Source organism: Rhinopithecus roxellana, chromosome 2 (assembly GCF_007565055.1).
Source record: "Rhinopithecus roxellana isolate Shanxi Qingling chromosome 2, ASM756505v1, whole genome shotgun sequence".
NCBI classification, from domain to species: Eukaryota; Metazoa; Chordata; class Mammalia; order Primates; family Cercopithecidae; genus Rhinopithecus; species Rhinopithecus roxellana.
In genome coordinates this window covers 188389774-188405596 of record NC_044550.1, presented here as the reverse complement: position 1 = coordinate 188405596, position 15823 = coordinate 188389774, and the positions used below count along the sequence as shown (strand labels likewise).

The following is a 15823-nucleotide window of genomic DNA, read 5'->3' as shown; positions in this document are numbered from 1 at the left end:
AATAATAAAAAAAAAAAAAAAAAAAAAAAAAAAAAGAAGTGCTAACCATATAAGAGGGTTTAGATCGCACCATTCTGTGGACAGGGAAACATTCTCAGCACCCACGTGCTTTGAACACTCACATTTGCTAATGTGTTTGTTTCTCTAGAAATGCTAATTCCAACCCCTCATAGTTTCCCAAGTTAATAGATGAAGATATCATAGCTCTAAAAAAAAAAAAAAAAAAAACAGAGTACTATGTATTCATCATACTAGCTTCTGAAAACTCAAGAGTGAAATGGTGTAATAAAAAATAAATATTTGTTCTTTGTACCTGATTCCTGTCACAGAGCTCCTAAAAGCCCTTAAAATCTCCCATGTGCCTTCTGCAAACTAATGAGATGACTAGGTGTGTTGAGGGGGAAGGTGTGTGGCAAGGCGATGGCAGGAGGCTACATAGCTTCAGCATGGGGCCTCGTTCCCAGAAGGATCAAGCTAACATTACAAAGGCCGAATGTTCAGCCTCCTCTTCCCCTCACTGGGGAAAAAAGAGGGGCTGGAGATAGAGTAGCCAATGTTTAATCAATCATGCCTATGTGATAAAACCTCCATAAAAAATTCCAAATAATGGATTTTGAGAAGCTTCTAGGGTGGTGAAAAACATCCACATGCCTGGGAGGGTGGTTTCTTGGAAAGGGCATGAAAATTATGCCTTCTCCTCCATACCTTGCCCTGGCATCTCTTCCATTTGGCTGTTTCTGAGTTATATCCTTTATAATAAAGCTGTACTTAGAAGTACAGCACTTTTCTAAGTTAAGAATTGTTCTAGTAAATTATCAAATTTGAGGGATGGTTGTGGGGACTCCTGAATTTGTAGTTGCCTGATCAAAATGTGGGTACCCTGGGCACTCCACGGGCACCTGGTGCCTAAAGTGGGGGCAGTCTCGAGGGACAGAGCTGTTAACCTGTAGGATCTGCGCTAACCCTGGGAGTTAGTTTCAAAACTGAATTGCATTGTTGGACACCAGTTGATGCTGGAGCACTGAATGGTGTGTGAAAAAAGGACATGTATTTGGTTAAGAAGAGGTGTCAGAAAACACCAAGCAAGTGCATAAAAAAGAAAATTTTAAATTATGCATAATCCTGACACTAAAACATTACCATTATTAACTTTAGTACATTTCCATTTAGTCTCGTTTTTCTCTATGTATAACCATTTATTTCTGACAAATAACAATGAGTGGCCGGGCGCGGTGGCTCAAGCCTGTAATCCCAGCACTTTGGGAGGCCGAGACGGGCGGATCACGAGGTCAGGAGATCGAGACCATCCTGGCTGACACGGTGAAACCTCGTCTCTACTAAAAAAAAAAAATACAAAAACTAGCCGGGCGAGGTGGCGGGCGCCTGTAGTCCCAGCTACTCGGGAGGCTGAGGCAGGAGAATGGCGTAAACCCGGGGGACGGAGCTTGTGGTGAGCTGAGATCCGGCCACTGCACTCCAGCCCGGGCGACAGAGCAAGACTCCGCCTCAAAAAAAAAAAAAAAAAAAAAAAAAAAAAAAAAAAAAAAAGAGTGTTCATTTACTGTCCCAAAAGGTATATTACACACAGCTATTTTATAAAGTACACTTCATAAAATTTTATAATATATAACACTATATTTTATTTTTAGAAAGACAGTTAAATAAAAAATTATAAGGTATCAAAATGAGTGCCTTATTATTGCTTGAAGGAAATGAATTGTGTTGCTTAGGTAATTTTCATTGATGAATAATTTTTCTCCAAAACATGTGATTTATTTAGTTTCTTAAATTCATGAAATTACACAACAAAGTTACTAAATGTGTTTGACATCTAACTGATTTTTATTTTGTTAATAAAGCCTTTGGACAATTGCATTTTCTAGAAAGCATATACAGTCATATGTCATTTAACAATGGGAATACATTCTGAGAAATGTGTCCTTAGGCGATTTCATAGCAGTGTGATTATAGAGTGTTCTTACACAAACTTAAAGGATTTAGCCTACCACACATCTAGGCTATACGGTAATGCTTATTGCTCCTAGGCTATAAACTTGTATAGCATGTTACTGTGCTGAATGCTGTAGGTAATTGTAACACAGAAGTATTTGTATATCTAAACAAATGTAAACGTTAAAAAGGTACAGGAAACAAATGGTATTACAATCTTATGAGATCCCCATCATATATGCGATTGTCATTGGCTAAAATGTCATTCCGCAGTGCATTACGGTGTGTGTGGATATGTGTGTATATATTTCGATTATATATAAGCATACATATGTATGCTTGTACCTATATACAGACACACACATGCGTATATACATATAGATATAAATAGATTTTATAATTGGAATATTAATTTATAACCTGTACATATATTACTATATATTAATATCAAGGGGAAAAATAGAAGATTAAAACTTCATAATAATGTTATATTTGTCAATATTACATAATTTTTTTCTAGGTAAATAAATGTTTTTCAACACACTGAATACTTATGAATCATGATAATTTATTGCATTACTTTAAAAGAAAATATCTACTGGTCAATAGGTTAGCAGGTCTCAGTCATAATTTTATCACATAAAGAAATAATGGTATTGCCTGCATCCTTCTTATCTAAGATCAGCCTTCACTTGTATACTGTATCCCATACTCTTTTGCCTACTCAAGTGTAGACGCCAGATCCCATACAATTTCCTCTCTCTTTCCAATATCAACTAATTGTGTATTCTTACCAAATTAAAAGGAAAAGACTGTAACATATCTCATGCTCAAAAACAAACCAATTATTATCAACAACAGCAACCTCCTGAACCTAAGATCTCTGTCCACTACTACATTTCTCAGCTCTTGTTTACAGCAAAAGACTTGAAAAGATTGTCTTTACATGTGGTTTTTAACTCCTCCCCTCCCATTCTCCCTTCACTCTATTCTAATAAATGTTCATCAACCACTCTGTCAAGCAGCCTTTGTCAAGTTCACCAAAGATCTCCATGTTGCTAAATTCAGTGGTCAAGTGTAAGTTCCCATCTCATTTGAAAAGCTAGATTCACCTAGCTTCCAGGATCTATAGATTTCTTCCTATCTCACTGGCTACTCCTCCTCAATCCACTTTGCAGGTTCTACACTTCTTCTAAGATCTCTGAAAGTCAGAGTGTCCCAGGGTTACAGTCCCTAATTCTCTTATTTTCAGTGTCTACCCTCAATCTCAATATGTTACCCACTATCATGGGTTTAAAATAAAATCAACCCTGACCCTTTCTCCCAAGGTTGTCTAGGTTTGAGGAGTCGCCAAGGGGTGGCAGGTTGGGAGAGGTAGAAAAACCTTGGATGTGTGGGGCAGAGTGTCCACATACCTCTGCATGAGGCCCCACATGTGGTATCTAGCTGGAGGCAGCTAGATAGAGAAGGAAGACAGGCGATGAGCCAGGAGCCACATCCTGGCATGGAACTCTAAGACGTCAAAGGATTCTAAACTCACACTTGATCTTCCAAGTGTTTTTGAAGGTGTATCTATCACAAGAAGAGGTTAGGAGATATGTCCTCTTGCCCTGAGCTCTGCAAATGTTGAGACTGTCCTGTTCCCACAGCCCCTTTGCCAGACCTTTGCTTTTCCAGATTCTCTTCTAGCCATGAGTGGTCATATGATTCAGACATGTGATGCCAGCAAGCGGCTTCTGAGGAATATTTTACACCCTGAACATGGGAGAGAAGCCCATGAGGAAAGGCTCATGAGGAGAATCCCTTCTCTTATCTCTTCTTTCCTGCTTTTGAATGCAACCAAGAAAGGATATAATAATGCTTGGAGCCGAAGAAGTCATCCTTGGACCATAAGATGACACAGTGCATGACAACAGTCAACATTCCAAGGATGATGTAAGAACTTTGGTCCTTGTTGACATTACTCAGCTTTTGAACCAACTCTAGAACACTTACCTCTGAATTTCAAGTTTCATACATCACCAGTGTCACTATAATTTAGGACACCATACTGGTCAGCATTTGATACTTCCAGTAGTGACCATTCTAACAGAAACATACTTTTTAGTGACTAGTGAGAGAAATCAGTTTGGCTGGAAAATCACCATTTCAATTGTTTACGATATCTCTATGCCTCTTTCACTGTTGTATTTTTTTCAAATCATCTCACTTTTATTTTCTTAATGTTTTAAAAGGAAATAAATAACTGCCATAAATTTTAGAAAACCAGGATGATTTGCTATTATAGAAAATAATAGATATATAAAGTGAAATCAATACTGAAAATAAATAAAACATGAGTAACACTAAAAGCAAAAAAATAAAATCTATACATTGATGATTCCAAATTGTATCTTCAGCTTTCACTACTCCAACTTCCAACTCAGCATCTGCACTGAGATATTCAGCAAGTTATCTTACAATAAATAAATAAATAAATAAATAAATAAATAAATAAATAAATAAATCTGTTCAACCCCCAAAAGTGATCCCTCCACAGTTTTCCGCATTTCGGTAATAACCATTCACTGTTCTAGTACCTCAAGCCAAAAACCTTGGAGTCACACTCCACTCCCTTCTCTTAGAATCTACATAAAAATGTAGGCTGGGCTGGGCGGCTCAGGTACTTTGGGAGGCCAAAGCAGGAGGATCACCTAAGGTCAGGAATTCGAGACCAGCCTGGCCAACATGGTGAAACCCCATCTCTACTAAAAATACAAAAAATTAGCTGGGCATGCTGGCACATGTGTGCACTCCTGGCTACTTGGGAGGCTGAGACAGGAGAATCCCTTTAACCCGGGAGGTGGATGTTGCGGTGAGCCGAGATCACACCACTGCAGTCACTCCAGCCTGGGCAAAACTCCTTCTCAAAAAAAAAAAAAAAATATATATATATATATATATATTTTATATGTATATATAATGTATGTATATATAATAAATAAAAACTAGCTAATTCTGTAAACTCCATCTTTGAAACATATCCACAATTTTCATATTTCTCATTTGTTGAATAAATTAATAAATAAGGATAAAATCAAATCAAAGTTCATACATTAAAATTAAAATCAAAATATATGAATAATATGGAACACAAAAGTTAATTATTATAACTATTCTCAGATTTATTCTACTCTTATGAAATCACCATTTGGGGGAAAATCTACAGTCTTATGAATAGCTAGTTTAGATTAATTCAGATTTTTAAGAATTTCCTTAGACTGCACATTTCTTGTGGGATATAAAGGTAATCTCAGTCTAAGCCCTATATAAAGAACAGAGAACCTGCTAATTTTTATGTTTTCATTATGAAGAAGACATTTTCCCCTTAGATAGGTTTTTAGACTTTCTCATCCTTAGATAGCACAAGACTCTCCTATATCTGATAGAAACCTAATTATTTTGGGGAAAAGTGAAACTATAATTTGACCTCAAGGTATAATGGAAAACAATTCCAGTGTGCCTATGGCAGTCATCCTTCAAACCAGTTTTCTCAAATGTGAGCTTCCAGTCAACAAAATATGTTAAATACACTTATTCATAAGCCCTGATTCATAGGAAAATCATATGGGAATTGTAATGCATTTTAAAGAAAAGCCTAAAAAGAGAGCAGTCCTTTTACATTTCAGAAAACTTAAAACTATAGCCTAAAATAAAGGATACAGTGAGACTGACAATAACACTTGCAGAATGCACAGCTTTTTGAATCAGTGACTAAAATTCAGTTTTCAAAGAAGTGATTGCTAAATGCATTTAAATGCTAAAATTAAGGCAATCAGCAAAGTACCCACTATTACCTTAGAAAAGTCTAAACTTGTCTGAAGCAAGTCTAGTAGTGTCATTAAAAAATACACAAAGCTCCACACAATGTTGTTTGGATTGTACTACTCTTTAAATACACTGGGATCGCTTATTACATCGTTATGGTGATTTCTAGTAATGTTTAAACATAGATCAAATAAATAGAGGAAGACAGAAAAAATGGGATAACAGACAAATTATATTCTCTTTCAGAATTATCTTTAAAAATGATTCTATCTTATTACAATGAATAAAATAAATTTATTATTGGTTCTAGCTAATTCTTAAAACTAAAGTGTTCATAGTATACATGGGCATTCAGAAGTATATTTGGTTTTTAAAATTTGGGAAAATACATCTTCAGTATAGCATGTTGACCTAATAATCTTTTTACAAAACGGGTAACAGTTTTTACACATACTATCTCTAAATAGTTAAAATAATTAGAAATCTGTAAAATCTTGATTTTAATTGAATAGCTTTGATGGTGAAAGATACATCATGAATAAAATCAGCTGTATAGAGATATAAGCTAATATTTTTAAGTTTGCATAGATGATTTTGAGCTTCCTTCTTAAAAATAAAAATCAGTATATTAACATTTTTATCAGTAACTAGTATTTTGAGAATAAGAAAGTTCTAAAAATAATTTCCTCAAAACTCATCCAGAAAACTCTGCAATTGATGAAAAATATACTACACAACTCAGAACTAGATTTACTGTTCTCATAAAGGCTTAAACTTTTAAGTTATTGCTTTGACTATAGTATAGAGATGAGATAATTTTAGAAAGTAGGCTATATATATTTATTATTTTTAACATATTAAGATGAAAGTTCATAAGTATATAGATTATATTAATATGAAATTGAAAAATTAAAGCATTAAAATATTTTTGCGATATTGTTATATTTTTCAGGAACATGTCCATTTGGTTTTCTACCTTTACTTTTTTAAACTTCAACCACAAAGTACTAATATAATACTAATCAAGCTGAATGTAATTCTGACTTAATCGTTTTTACTAACATTTAGACACATGTTTCTCAAAGTAAAGGTTACCTTCTTAAGAAATATAATAAGTTATTATGGGTACTGGTAAGGTATTTTGCTATTCATCCCTGAAGCTATTGAGAAGCCTTCTTTGATTTCTTAGCATACGGCAGGTGTCCAACCTCACTGAGAATACTTTTTTTTTTTTTCTTCCAGAACTAAGAACAGAACTAGCTATTTATTAATCAAATGAGCATTCCACCCCTGGAGCCAATTCTTTCATAATAGGATAAGTTTGGCTTAAAAAAAGAAAGGATCATATCAAGCATAATTCTTCATGATACCATATGGTAAACAAAGCCAGTCAAATTCTAACGGGATTTTGATAGAGGCTGAGCAAAGCTTCACCATTAAAAACACAAGGAACCAAAGGCAGCAGGGCATTTCCATACAGAGTGGTTAAAAATACTCAAACCATCCTGTATGGACAACAAATTATATGCTGTATTCTTTACATATGTGATTACATGTAATTATCACAAAGCTTTATGAAATAGGCATAATTATTCCAAATTCAGAGGAGAAAGTAAGACCCAGACCTCTGATGTAACTTGCCAAGGTCTTGTAAACACTACAGCACTGAAGAGAAATTCAAACCGAACTAAGTTTGACACTCAAGTTATTACTCCCCTTGACCATTATGGCTTCCTTGACAATTAGAGGCTAGGGAAGAAGAAAGGAAAGTAAAAGTTATATCTTTAAACAAATACTTGTTTAAAACATCTGACAGAGTCTTTGCCAACCTATCACTCATATAAAACCTAAGGAGAGAGACTAGAAATCAGAAAACATGACCCGGTGAAATCCTAAGTCTTTATGCAGAAGTCCGTTGATGAGAAGGGGCAAAGGGACAGATACAGAAAACCAAAGCCTGGTAGATTCTGTGTTCCCTTCACATAGGCACCAATGTTCTTTTCTACATCTTAAAACGACCACTATTTCATTTTTTCTTCAAAATAACTTGAGATGCTATTAAACAAATTATTTTTAAATACAGTTGTTAATTAATATTTTTCAATAACAGAAATGGGTGATTAGAGAAATTATCCATTTTTATTTTGAAGGTAAATGTCAAGAGAGTTCTTTTTTTTTTCATTTTTTTATTATACTTTAAGTTCTAGGGTACATGTGCATAACGTGCAGGTTTGTTACATATGTATATTTGTGCCATGTTGGTGTGCTGCACCCATCAACTCGTCAGCACCCATCAATTCATCATTTCTATCATGTATAACTCCCCAATGCAATCCCTCCCCCCTCCCCCCTCCCCATGATAGGCCCCAGTGTGTGATGTTCCCCTTCCTGAGTCCAAGTGATCTCATTGTTCAGTTCCCACCTATGAGTGAGAACATGCGGTGTTTGGTTTTCTGTTCTTGTGATAGTTTGCTAAGAATGATGGTTTCCAGCTGCATCCATGTCCCTACAAAGGACACAAACTCATCCTTTTTTATGGCTGCATAGTATTCCATGGTGTATATGTGCCACATTTTCTTAATCCAGTCTGTCACAGATGGACATTTGGGTTGATTCCAAGTCTTTGCTATTGTGAATAGTGCTGCAATAAACATACGTGTGCATGTGTCTTTGTAGTAGAATAATTTATAATCCTTTGGGTATATACCCAGTAGTGGGATGGCTGGGTCATATGGTACATCTAGTTCTAGATCCTTGAGGAATTGCCATACTGTTTTCCATAATGGTTGAACTAGTTTACAATCCCACCAACAGTGTAAAAGTGTTTCTACTTCTCCACATCCTCTCCAACACCTGTTGTTTCCTGATTTTTTAATGATTGCCATTCTAACTGGTGTGAGATGGTATCTCATTGTGGTTTTGATTTGCATTTCTCTGATGGCGAGTGATGATGAGCATTTTTTCATGTGTCTGTTGGCTGTATGAATGTCTTCTTTTGAGAAATGTCTGTTCATATCCTTTCCCCACTTTTTGATGGGGTTGTTTGTTTTTTTCTTGTATATTTGTTTGAGTTCTTTGTAGATTCGGGATATTAGCCCTTTGTCAGATGAGTAGATTGCAAAAATTTTCTCCCATTCTGTAGGTTGCCTGTTCACTCTGATGCTAGTTTCTTTTGATGTGCAGAAGCTAATATCATACTGAATGGGCAAAAACTGGAAAAATTCCCTTTGAAAACTGGTACAAGACAGGGATGCCCTCTCTCACCACTCCTATTCAACATAGTGTTGGAAGTTCTGGCTAGGGCAATCAGGCAAGAGAAAGAAATCAAGGGTATTCAGTTAGGAAAAGAAGAAGTCAAATTGTCCCTGTTTGCAGATGACATGATTGTATATTTAGAAAACCCCATCGTCTCAGCCCAAAATCTCCTTAAGCTGATAAGCAACTTCAGCAAAGTCTCAGGATACAAAATTAATGTGCAAAAATCACAAGAATTCTTATACACCAGTAACAGACAAGCAGAGAGCCAATTCAGGAATGAATTTCCATTCACAATTGCTTCAAAGAGAATAAAATACCTAGGAATCCAACTTACAAGGGATGTCAAGGACCTCTTCAAGGAGAACTACAAACCACTGCTCAGTGAAATCAAAGAGGACACAAACAAATGGAAGAACATTCCATGCTCATGGATAGGAAGAATCAATATCGTGAAAATGGCCATACTCCCCAAGGTTATTTATAGATTCAATGCCATCCCCATCAAGCTACCAATGAGTTTCTTCACAGAATTGGAAAAAACTGCTTTAAAGTTCATATGGAACCAAAAAAGAGCCCGCATTGCCAAGACAATCCTAAGTCAAAAGGACAAAGCTGGAGGCGTCACGCTACCTGACTTCAAACTATACTACAAGGCTACAGTAACCAAAACAGCATGGTACTGGTACCAAAGCAGAGCTATAGACCAATGGAACAGAACAGAGTCCTCAGAAATAATACCACACATCTACAGCCATCCGATCTTTGACAAACCTGAGAGAAACAAGAAATGGGGAAAGGATTCCCTATTTAATAAATGGTGCTGGGAAAATTGGCTAGCCATAAGTAGAAAGCTGAAACTGGATCCTTTCCTTTCTCCTTATACGAAGATTAATTCAAGATGGATTAGAGACTTAAATGTTAGACCTAATACCATAAAAACCCTAGAAGAAAATCTAGGTAGTACCATTCAGGACATAGGCATGGGCAAGGACTTCATGTCTAAATGTCAAGAGAGTTCTAAAGGCTCCTCACAAATTAAAGTTTCACATGTCATAGCACTTCAGCCATAATGTAAGTTAATTTTGTGCTGGTAACAATTCAATAATAGTTTTATTCATATTTACATATACTATTTTTTAATTAGTTTAGAGTTTTGCTATGATAATTGTAAGCATTGATTTTGACCTGTCAGAAGCTCAATGAGAAAATTCAAATGATTGGAATTCTTTCCTCTAACTATAATTACCTATTTGAATGAAAAAGAGACAAAGGACAAGTAAGCAAGCAGCAAATAATACAGACAAGTATTATTTAATTTTAATTACTTTTTTAGTTAAATCCAAGAATTGGCATACCTCAGTTCCCCTGTAATCATATTACCTATATTACTTCACTCTAATTTTTATTATTTTTTCCAGAGAATTCATTAATATAGTAACAAGCCAACTAATTAAATGTTCTCTATTAACATCAAAAGGGGTTTTCTATGATGACTTGCAGTAAATTTAGAATTTAAAAAAGTTAATTTTTAAGATAATACAATAATAATTCAATTAATGGGGATAAATAGGAGTCAGCCAGTCATAGTGTTAGGGAAACGAAAGTCAGTAGAGAGACAGCAGAGGTAAGATCTGAGGCAAAAGAGAGCATATCTAGAATGGCCAGAGGGCTAAAATGCATAAAATGAAGCTGAAGAAAGAAAAGGACAACTAGATCAGGGAGGTTTAATGGGCCTTGGCAGGAAGTCTGACCTTTAGTTAAGAGTAATGGGCTCTTTTTGAAGAGTTTTACCCCAGAGTGTTGTATGAATGGTTTTAAGTTTTTCAAGAGATCTCTCTAGATGGTGAAGGTGGGGGCAAGAATTGATATGGGTAGAGAAGTTAGGAGACCACTGCAGTGATTCTGAAGATGATAGTGGCTTAAAGAAAACAGTGCCAGTGAATATGGGGAGAAGCAAACACATTTTAGTGAAAGGAGATATATGTGTGTGAAAGAACATGTATAATCAAAGCAATGAATACTTGGTAACTGAATGAATGACTTGTTTTAGAAAGACAATGACTTCCAAGGGGCCTTACGTGGTGATTTTTTTATTCTTAATACATTGAACAAGGGGACCTGTCTTGTTCAACATTTTACAAAAATTTTTGAAAAATACAAGTAAACATTAACTTTTATGCTTTCCCCAATATAATAAAAAAAAGTTTTCCAGATAAATGATGCTTATATCTTTAAAGCGAACACTTTCACATTTCCTATACTATTTTGAATACATATTATACAGAGCTTTATTCTTGTTAAAAAAAAAAAAATCCAGATTTTCAGATTTAGTTAATGTTCAACATCATTATTACTCTTCTTAACTCCTTTTTTCCTTATCAATTATGCCCTGCTGATTTCTTTACAACCACTTCTTAAACAGTTAATATAATGTATTTTAAATAAAATGAAATTTTCTTCAGATTCTGGAAAAGATTAAGGAATATTTTCTGGAGATATCTTTCTCGTTGTTTTTCTTCAACATGTTCTGTTATCTTGTCAAAAACTATCTTTCCTACCTCACTGAGGAGACTAGGCAGAAATCCCTCAATTCACTGCTCTACCCCAGTTCCACCAACATATCTGCATCACACCTATCATTATTTATCCATTCAATCTCAGTGGAAATGGATCCTCCTGCCTGGCTTCTTTTAGCTTACTGGACAAATGTCCTTCCTGAAATCCAATGTAGAGGAATTGCTCTACCACTATTCTGGATCACATTCTCTACACAATCTCACATCACAACTATAATAGTAATTCTCCTTTCCTATATTCTTAATTTCTCTATCACTGGTTCCTTTCCATCAATATATCCATATTCATAATTCTTTCAAGTTAAAACCATCCTAGGCCAGGTGCAGTGGCTCATGCTTGTAATGCTAGCACTTTGGGAGGCTGAGGCAGAAGGATATCTTAAAGCCAGGAGTTCGAGACCAGCCTGGGTAACATCATGAAACCCCATCATTAAACAACAACAACAACAACAACAACAACAAAAATTAGCCAGGCATGATGGTGCATGCCTCTGGTTCCAGCTACTAGGGGGGATGCTGAGGTGGGAGGATATCTTGAGCCCAGGAGGTTTAGGCTACAGTGGGCTTTGATGGCACTACTGCACTTCAAACTGGGCAAAAGAGCAAGACTCTACCTCTTAAAACAATAAATAAATAAATAAAAATTAAAACAAAGAAAAAAAAAGCCATCCTCTATACCCCTTCTAACAACTATCCAATTTCTCTCCTTCATTTACTAAATTTTTTAAAAAGCGTCATCAAAGGTTTACGTTCTTCTGCCTATTTAATGGTCAAGTATATTTCATTATTATATCCATTTCAAAGAGAGGAAGACTCAGGAAGATTAAGTACTTTCCAAAGAATATAATCTAGAAGGCAGTTTAGACATAATTGAATTTAAGATATTTTCATTTAAGGCTTTATTTGCTTTGTAATATAAAACTTGATGCTACCAATGCCACTAAATATAATTATTGATTTTTTCATGTTTAATTATTTTTCCAAACAGTAATATCATAAAAATTCATCCACATTACGTAAAGAAATACATATGAACATTATACAAACAAATTGATTTTTAAAATATGTGACAGTACTAAATACAAATCATAAAGTTAAAAGTAAGCAAAGGCTTTACCTTTTGTTGAATTAGACAAAAAAGTTAAAAAGAAAAAAAAATACCTAAAAAGTATACTTGAAATATAGGACAAAGAATGATCCTTTTTGCCAATTTATAACCTAGTGTTACATAAATGTTAAAGTCTTATTCCCTTATTTCTGCTAGTATTTAAATATATAATATAAATAATAAATAAAGTGTTACTTGTGTTTTATTTTATACTACAAAGTAGGTACAAAGATGTAATTTGTGTTAAAGTGGGTAAAAGTACAATATGATAAATATATTTTATGTGCCAAAATTGAATATGTGCCAAATTCAATTTCATCAGGAACAAATAGTCTAAGAAACCAATGCTGTACTTCAGAAGGACAGTTTAATTGTACATAATTAAACAATATGATGACTACTATCTCAACTAAGTAATATTGAGAATTACAAAAGGCTATTACTCATAGATAATTTCTATTTTGAACCACTATGTTTTAATTTTTCTAATTCCTTGGTTATCCTTTTATTTAATGTTGATAAATAATTCCTTCAACAAAATTAACTACTTAATGTCAATACACCTTAGGCACTAAAGTCTTTAATATATTACTTTATTCTGTAAATATTCATTGAGGGTCTACTATGGGCCAGGAACTGTCAGGCATTGAATGTAGAAAGATGGAAAATGGGTGACATAATTGCTATCTGAGGTAGTTCAAAGAGAATGTCAGTAGCACAGAAAAGTCACAGATTACCTCATGAAACTTCTGAAAATACATTCATTTAAATAAAAGCATTTAACAAATATAACACTAGCATAAGCAAATTATATGAAAATGCAATTCAATATATTGTATCTTAATAACTAATATGCACCTAAATATTACTATCTTTCTAAAATATGATACATTCCAAAGAAACAAGATTTTTTTTTTTGTTATATCAAGGATTGCAGCTATTCTTCTTTTCAGAAAATGTAAATCAGCTACTTTTTTTTGCCCATATAAAGTACTACTACTGTTGAAAAGTAATGTGAATGTTTTCATATTTCTGCATGGCAGAACTTTCTGAACATACAAAAGTAGATCTTGGGCTAAAGAATAAACTTTCAAACTTGACAGATGATTAAATAGATAAAGACTTCTGGAGAGATTTAACTTTAGCTCCCAGAAGGTTAAGTGTTAATATTTCAAGGGGAGGTAAAACGTAGAGCCATATTTTTATATTACAAAGTATCTGTTTACATTAGGAAGGTTTCTTTATCTCTGTCAGAAGATGGCAGCCATGTAACAGCTCTTATACAAATGCCCAGATTCATAATTCCAGGGTTCCTCCTCTGTGATGTAAAATTCCCCTTTTGGTACTTGTAGGTACCATCATCTGGCTCTCATCACATTGCTCTGAAGTAAGAGATGGAGTGTGAGGAAGTGATGTGGTAATTGCTCTAAGAAACAATAACCTGGCCGGGCATGGTGGCTCACACCTGTAATTCCAGCACTTTGGGAGGCCGAGGCAGGTGGATCATCTGAGGTCAGGAGTTTGAGACCAGTCTGGCCAACATGGTGAAACCCTGTCTCTACTAAAAATACAAAAAATTAGCTGGGCGTCATGGCGGGAGCCTGTGGTCCCAGCTACTTGGGAGGCTGAGGCAGAAGAATCCCTTGAATCCGGGAGGAGGAGGTTTCAGTGAGCTGAGATCGTGCCATTGCACTCCAGCCTGGGCAACAAGAGGGAAACTCCATCCCAAAAAAAAAAAAAAGAAAGAAAGAAAAAGAAACAAACGAAAAAACAGAATAATATGTCCTAAATGGAAATGTTGTGTTTGTTTTCAGGATAAAATGAATATAGATATTTAAAACTTATCATGTTCCAAATTAGAATTTAGGAGAAAAAGTATCTTTGAAAACAGAACTTTATTATACTTATTTTCAGGCAGATCAAGTCACTTTGATAGTCAATCAATAATCTTATTCAGCAAAGACAATACACTCATATTCTTTATCTTTTTGTCGTAAGATTTTGGTATAATAGAAAGGATAGTTTATAGTATAAATATAAGGCAACCTATAGAAAACAAAAATAAAAATCACTTACTTGATGTTATCAAGACAGCCTGATTCAGGTTTCAGTATAGCAGTATGATGAAACATTTTATATAAAGCAATCCCAAGGAAGATTACATTAAGCTGGAATGCAAAAGGTAGTGTTATGTAGCATAGTAGGAAAAAAAATAACAAATCTATTCTCTGTAACAGATGAGTTGTTCTGGGAAATTAGGTCTCACTACACTTTTAAAGGAATTGGATCATAGATGACTGCCTAGTGTTTTAGTAAAGGCAAGAAGCTACTTTTGAGAATTGGGATACTACTGAGTTACAAAGCACTACTATGCCTGCTATGCCAAATCACACAAATACAAAATCAGCATCAGCTGGAATGATGCTGTGGAAATTGTGAAACAATTCAAAGTCTAGTGTATGTCAAAACAAAAACAATACATTTTTAGGTGTGTTACTATTTCTACACTCTGAACATTTATCTAAATTTATTGTTTAGTGACATGTTTTCAAATACTGTATTACAAAAATGCAAATACTAAAATCAATATATTTTTGTGTAGCTAGTTCAAAAGGATTATAAAATGTTGGTTAAATTCTGATGCTACAATAAACTAGGACTAAAGTAAAGGGAACCAACCACCCGTGGTATTGTCATGTCACTGGAAATACAGAAAGCATAAAATTTAAAACAAAACAAAACAGAAAAACATAAAGCTCTGATGTAAACTTCATATATCACACACAGGTAAACTGTATAAAAAACCACATAGTGAGTTGCCCTTTACCACTTGATTAATTTATATATTCCACAACTTGACAATAGAAGCGCTCCTGAAATTCTCTCAAAAATACATGTTCGTAATACTTTATCATTCATCCCCAAATCCAAAAAGTCTGCAAAATGAAAGTTATTTAAAAAAAATCCATTCAGTGACCAAAAAGTCTAACATGAAGTAAATCTATGTGGTGGGAAAACCTAATTTGAATTGACATAAGGCTGTCCATGGTCTTTCCACTATTTGCTCTTACTTTTCCTTTTTTTTTTTTCTTTCTCTGTTGAAATATTGTATTTGATTACAGAG

At 34.5% G+C, this 15823-nt stretch overlaps 1 protein-coding gene across 7 annotated transcripts in view; it reads right to left on the bottom strand.

Moving 5' to 3' along the window:
* ADGRL3 (adhesion G protein-coupled receptor L3) overlaps positions 1 to 15823 on the bottom strand; it is a 915407-nt gene that overhangs the window by 72828 nt on the left and 826756 nt on the right. For all 7 annotated transcript variants that reach the window (XM_030925166.1, XM_030925184.1, XM_030925200.1 and 4 more), the window contains one exon: positions 14776 to 14867. In XM_030925166.1, the coding sequence (XP_030781026.1) occupies positions 14776 to 14867 (92 nt within the window). The remainder of the gene's footprint in view (positions 1 to 14775; positions 14868 to 15823) is intronic.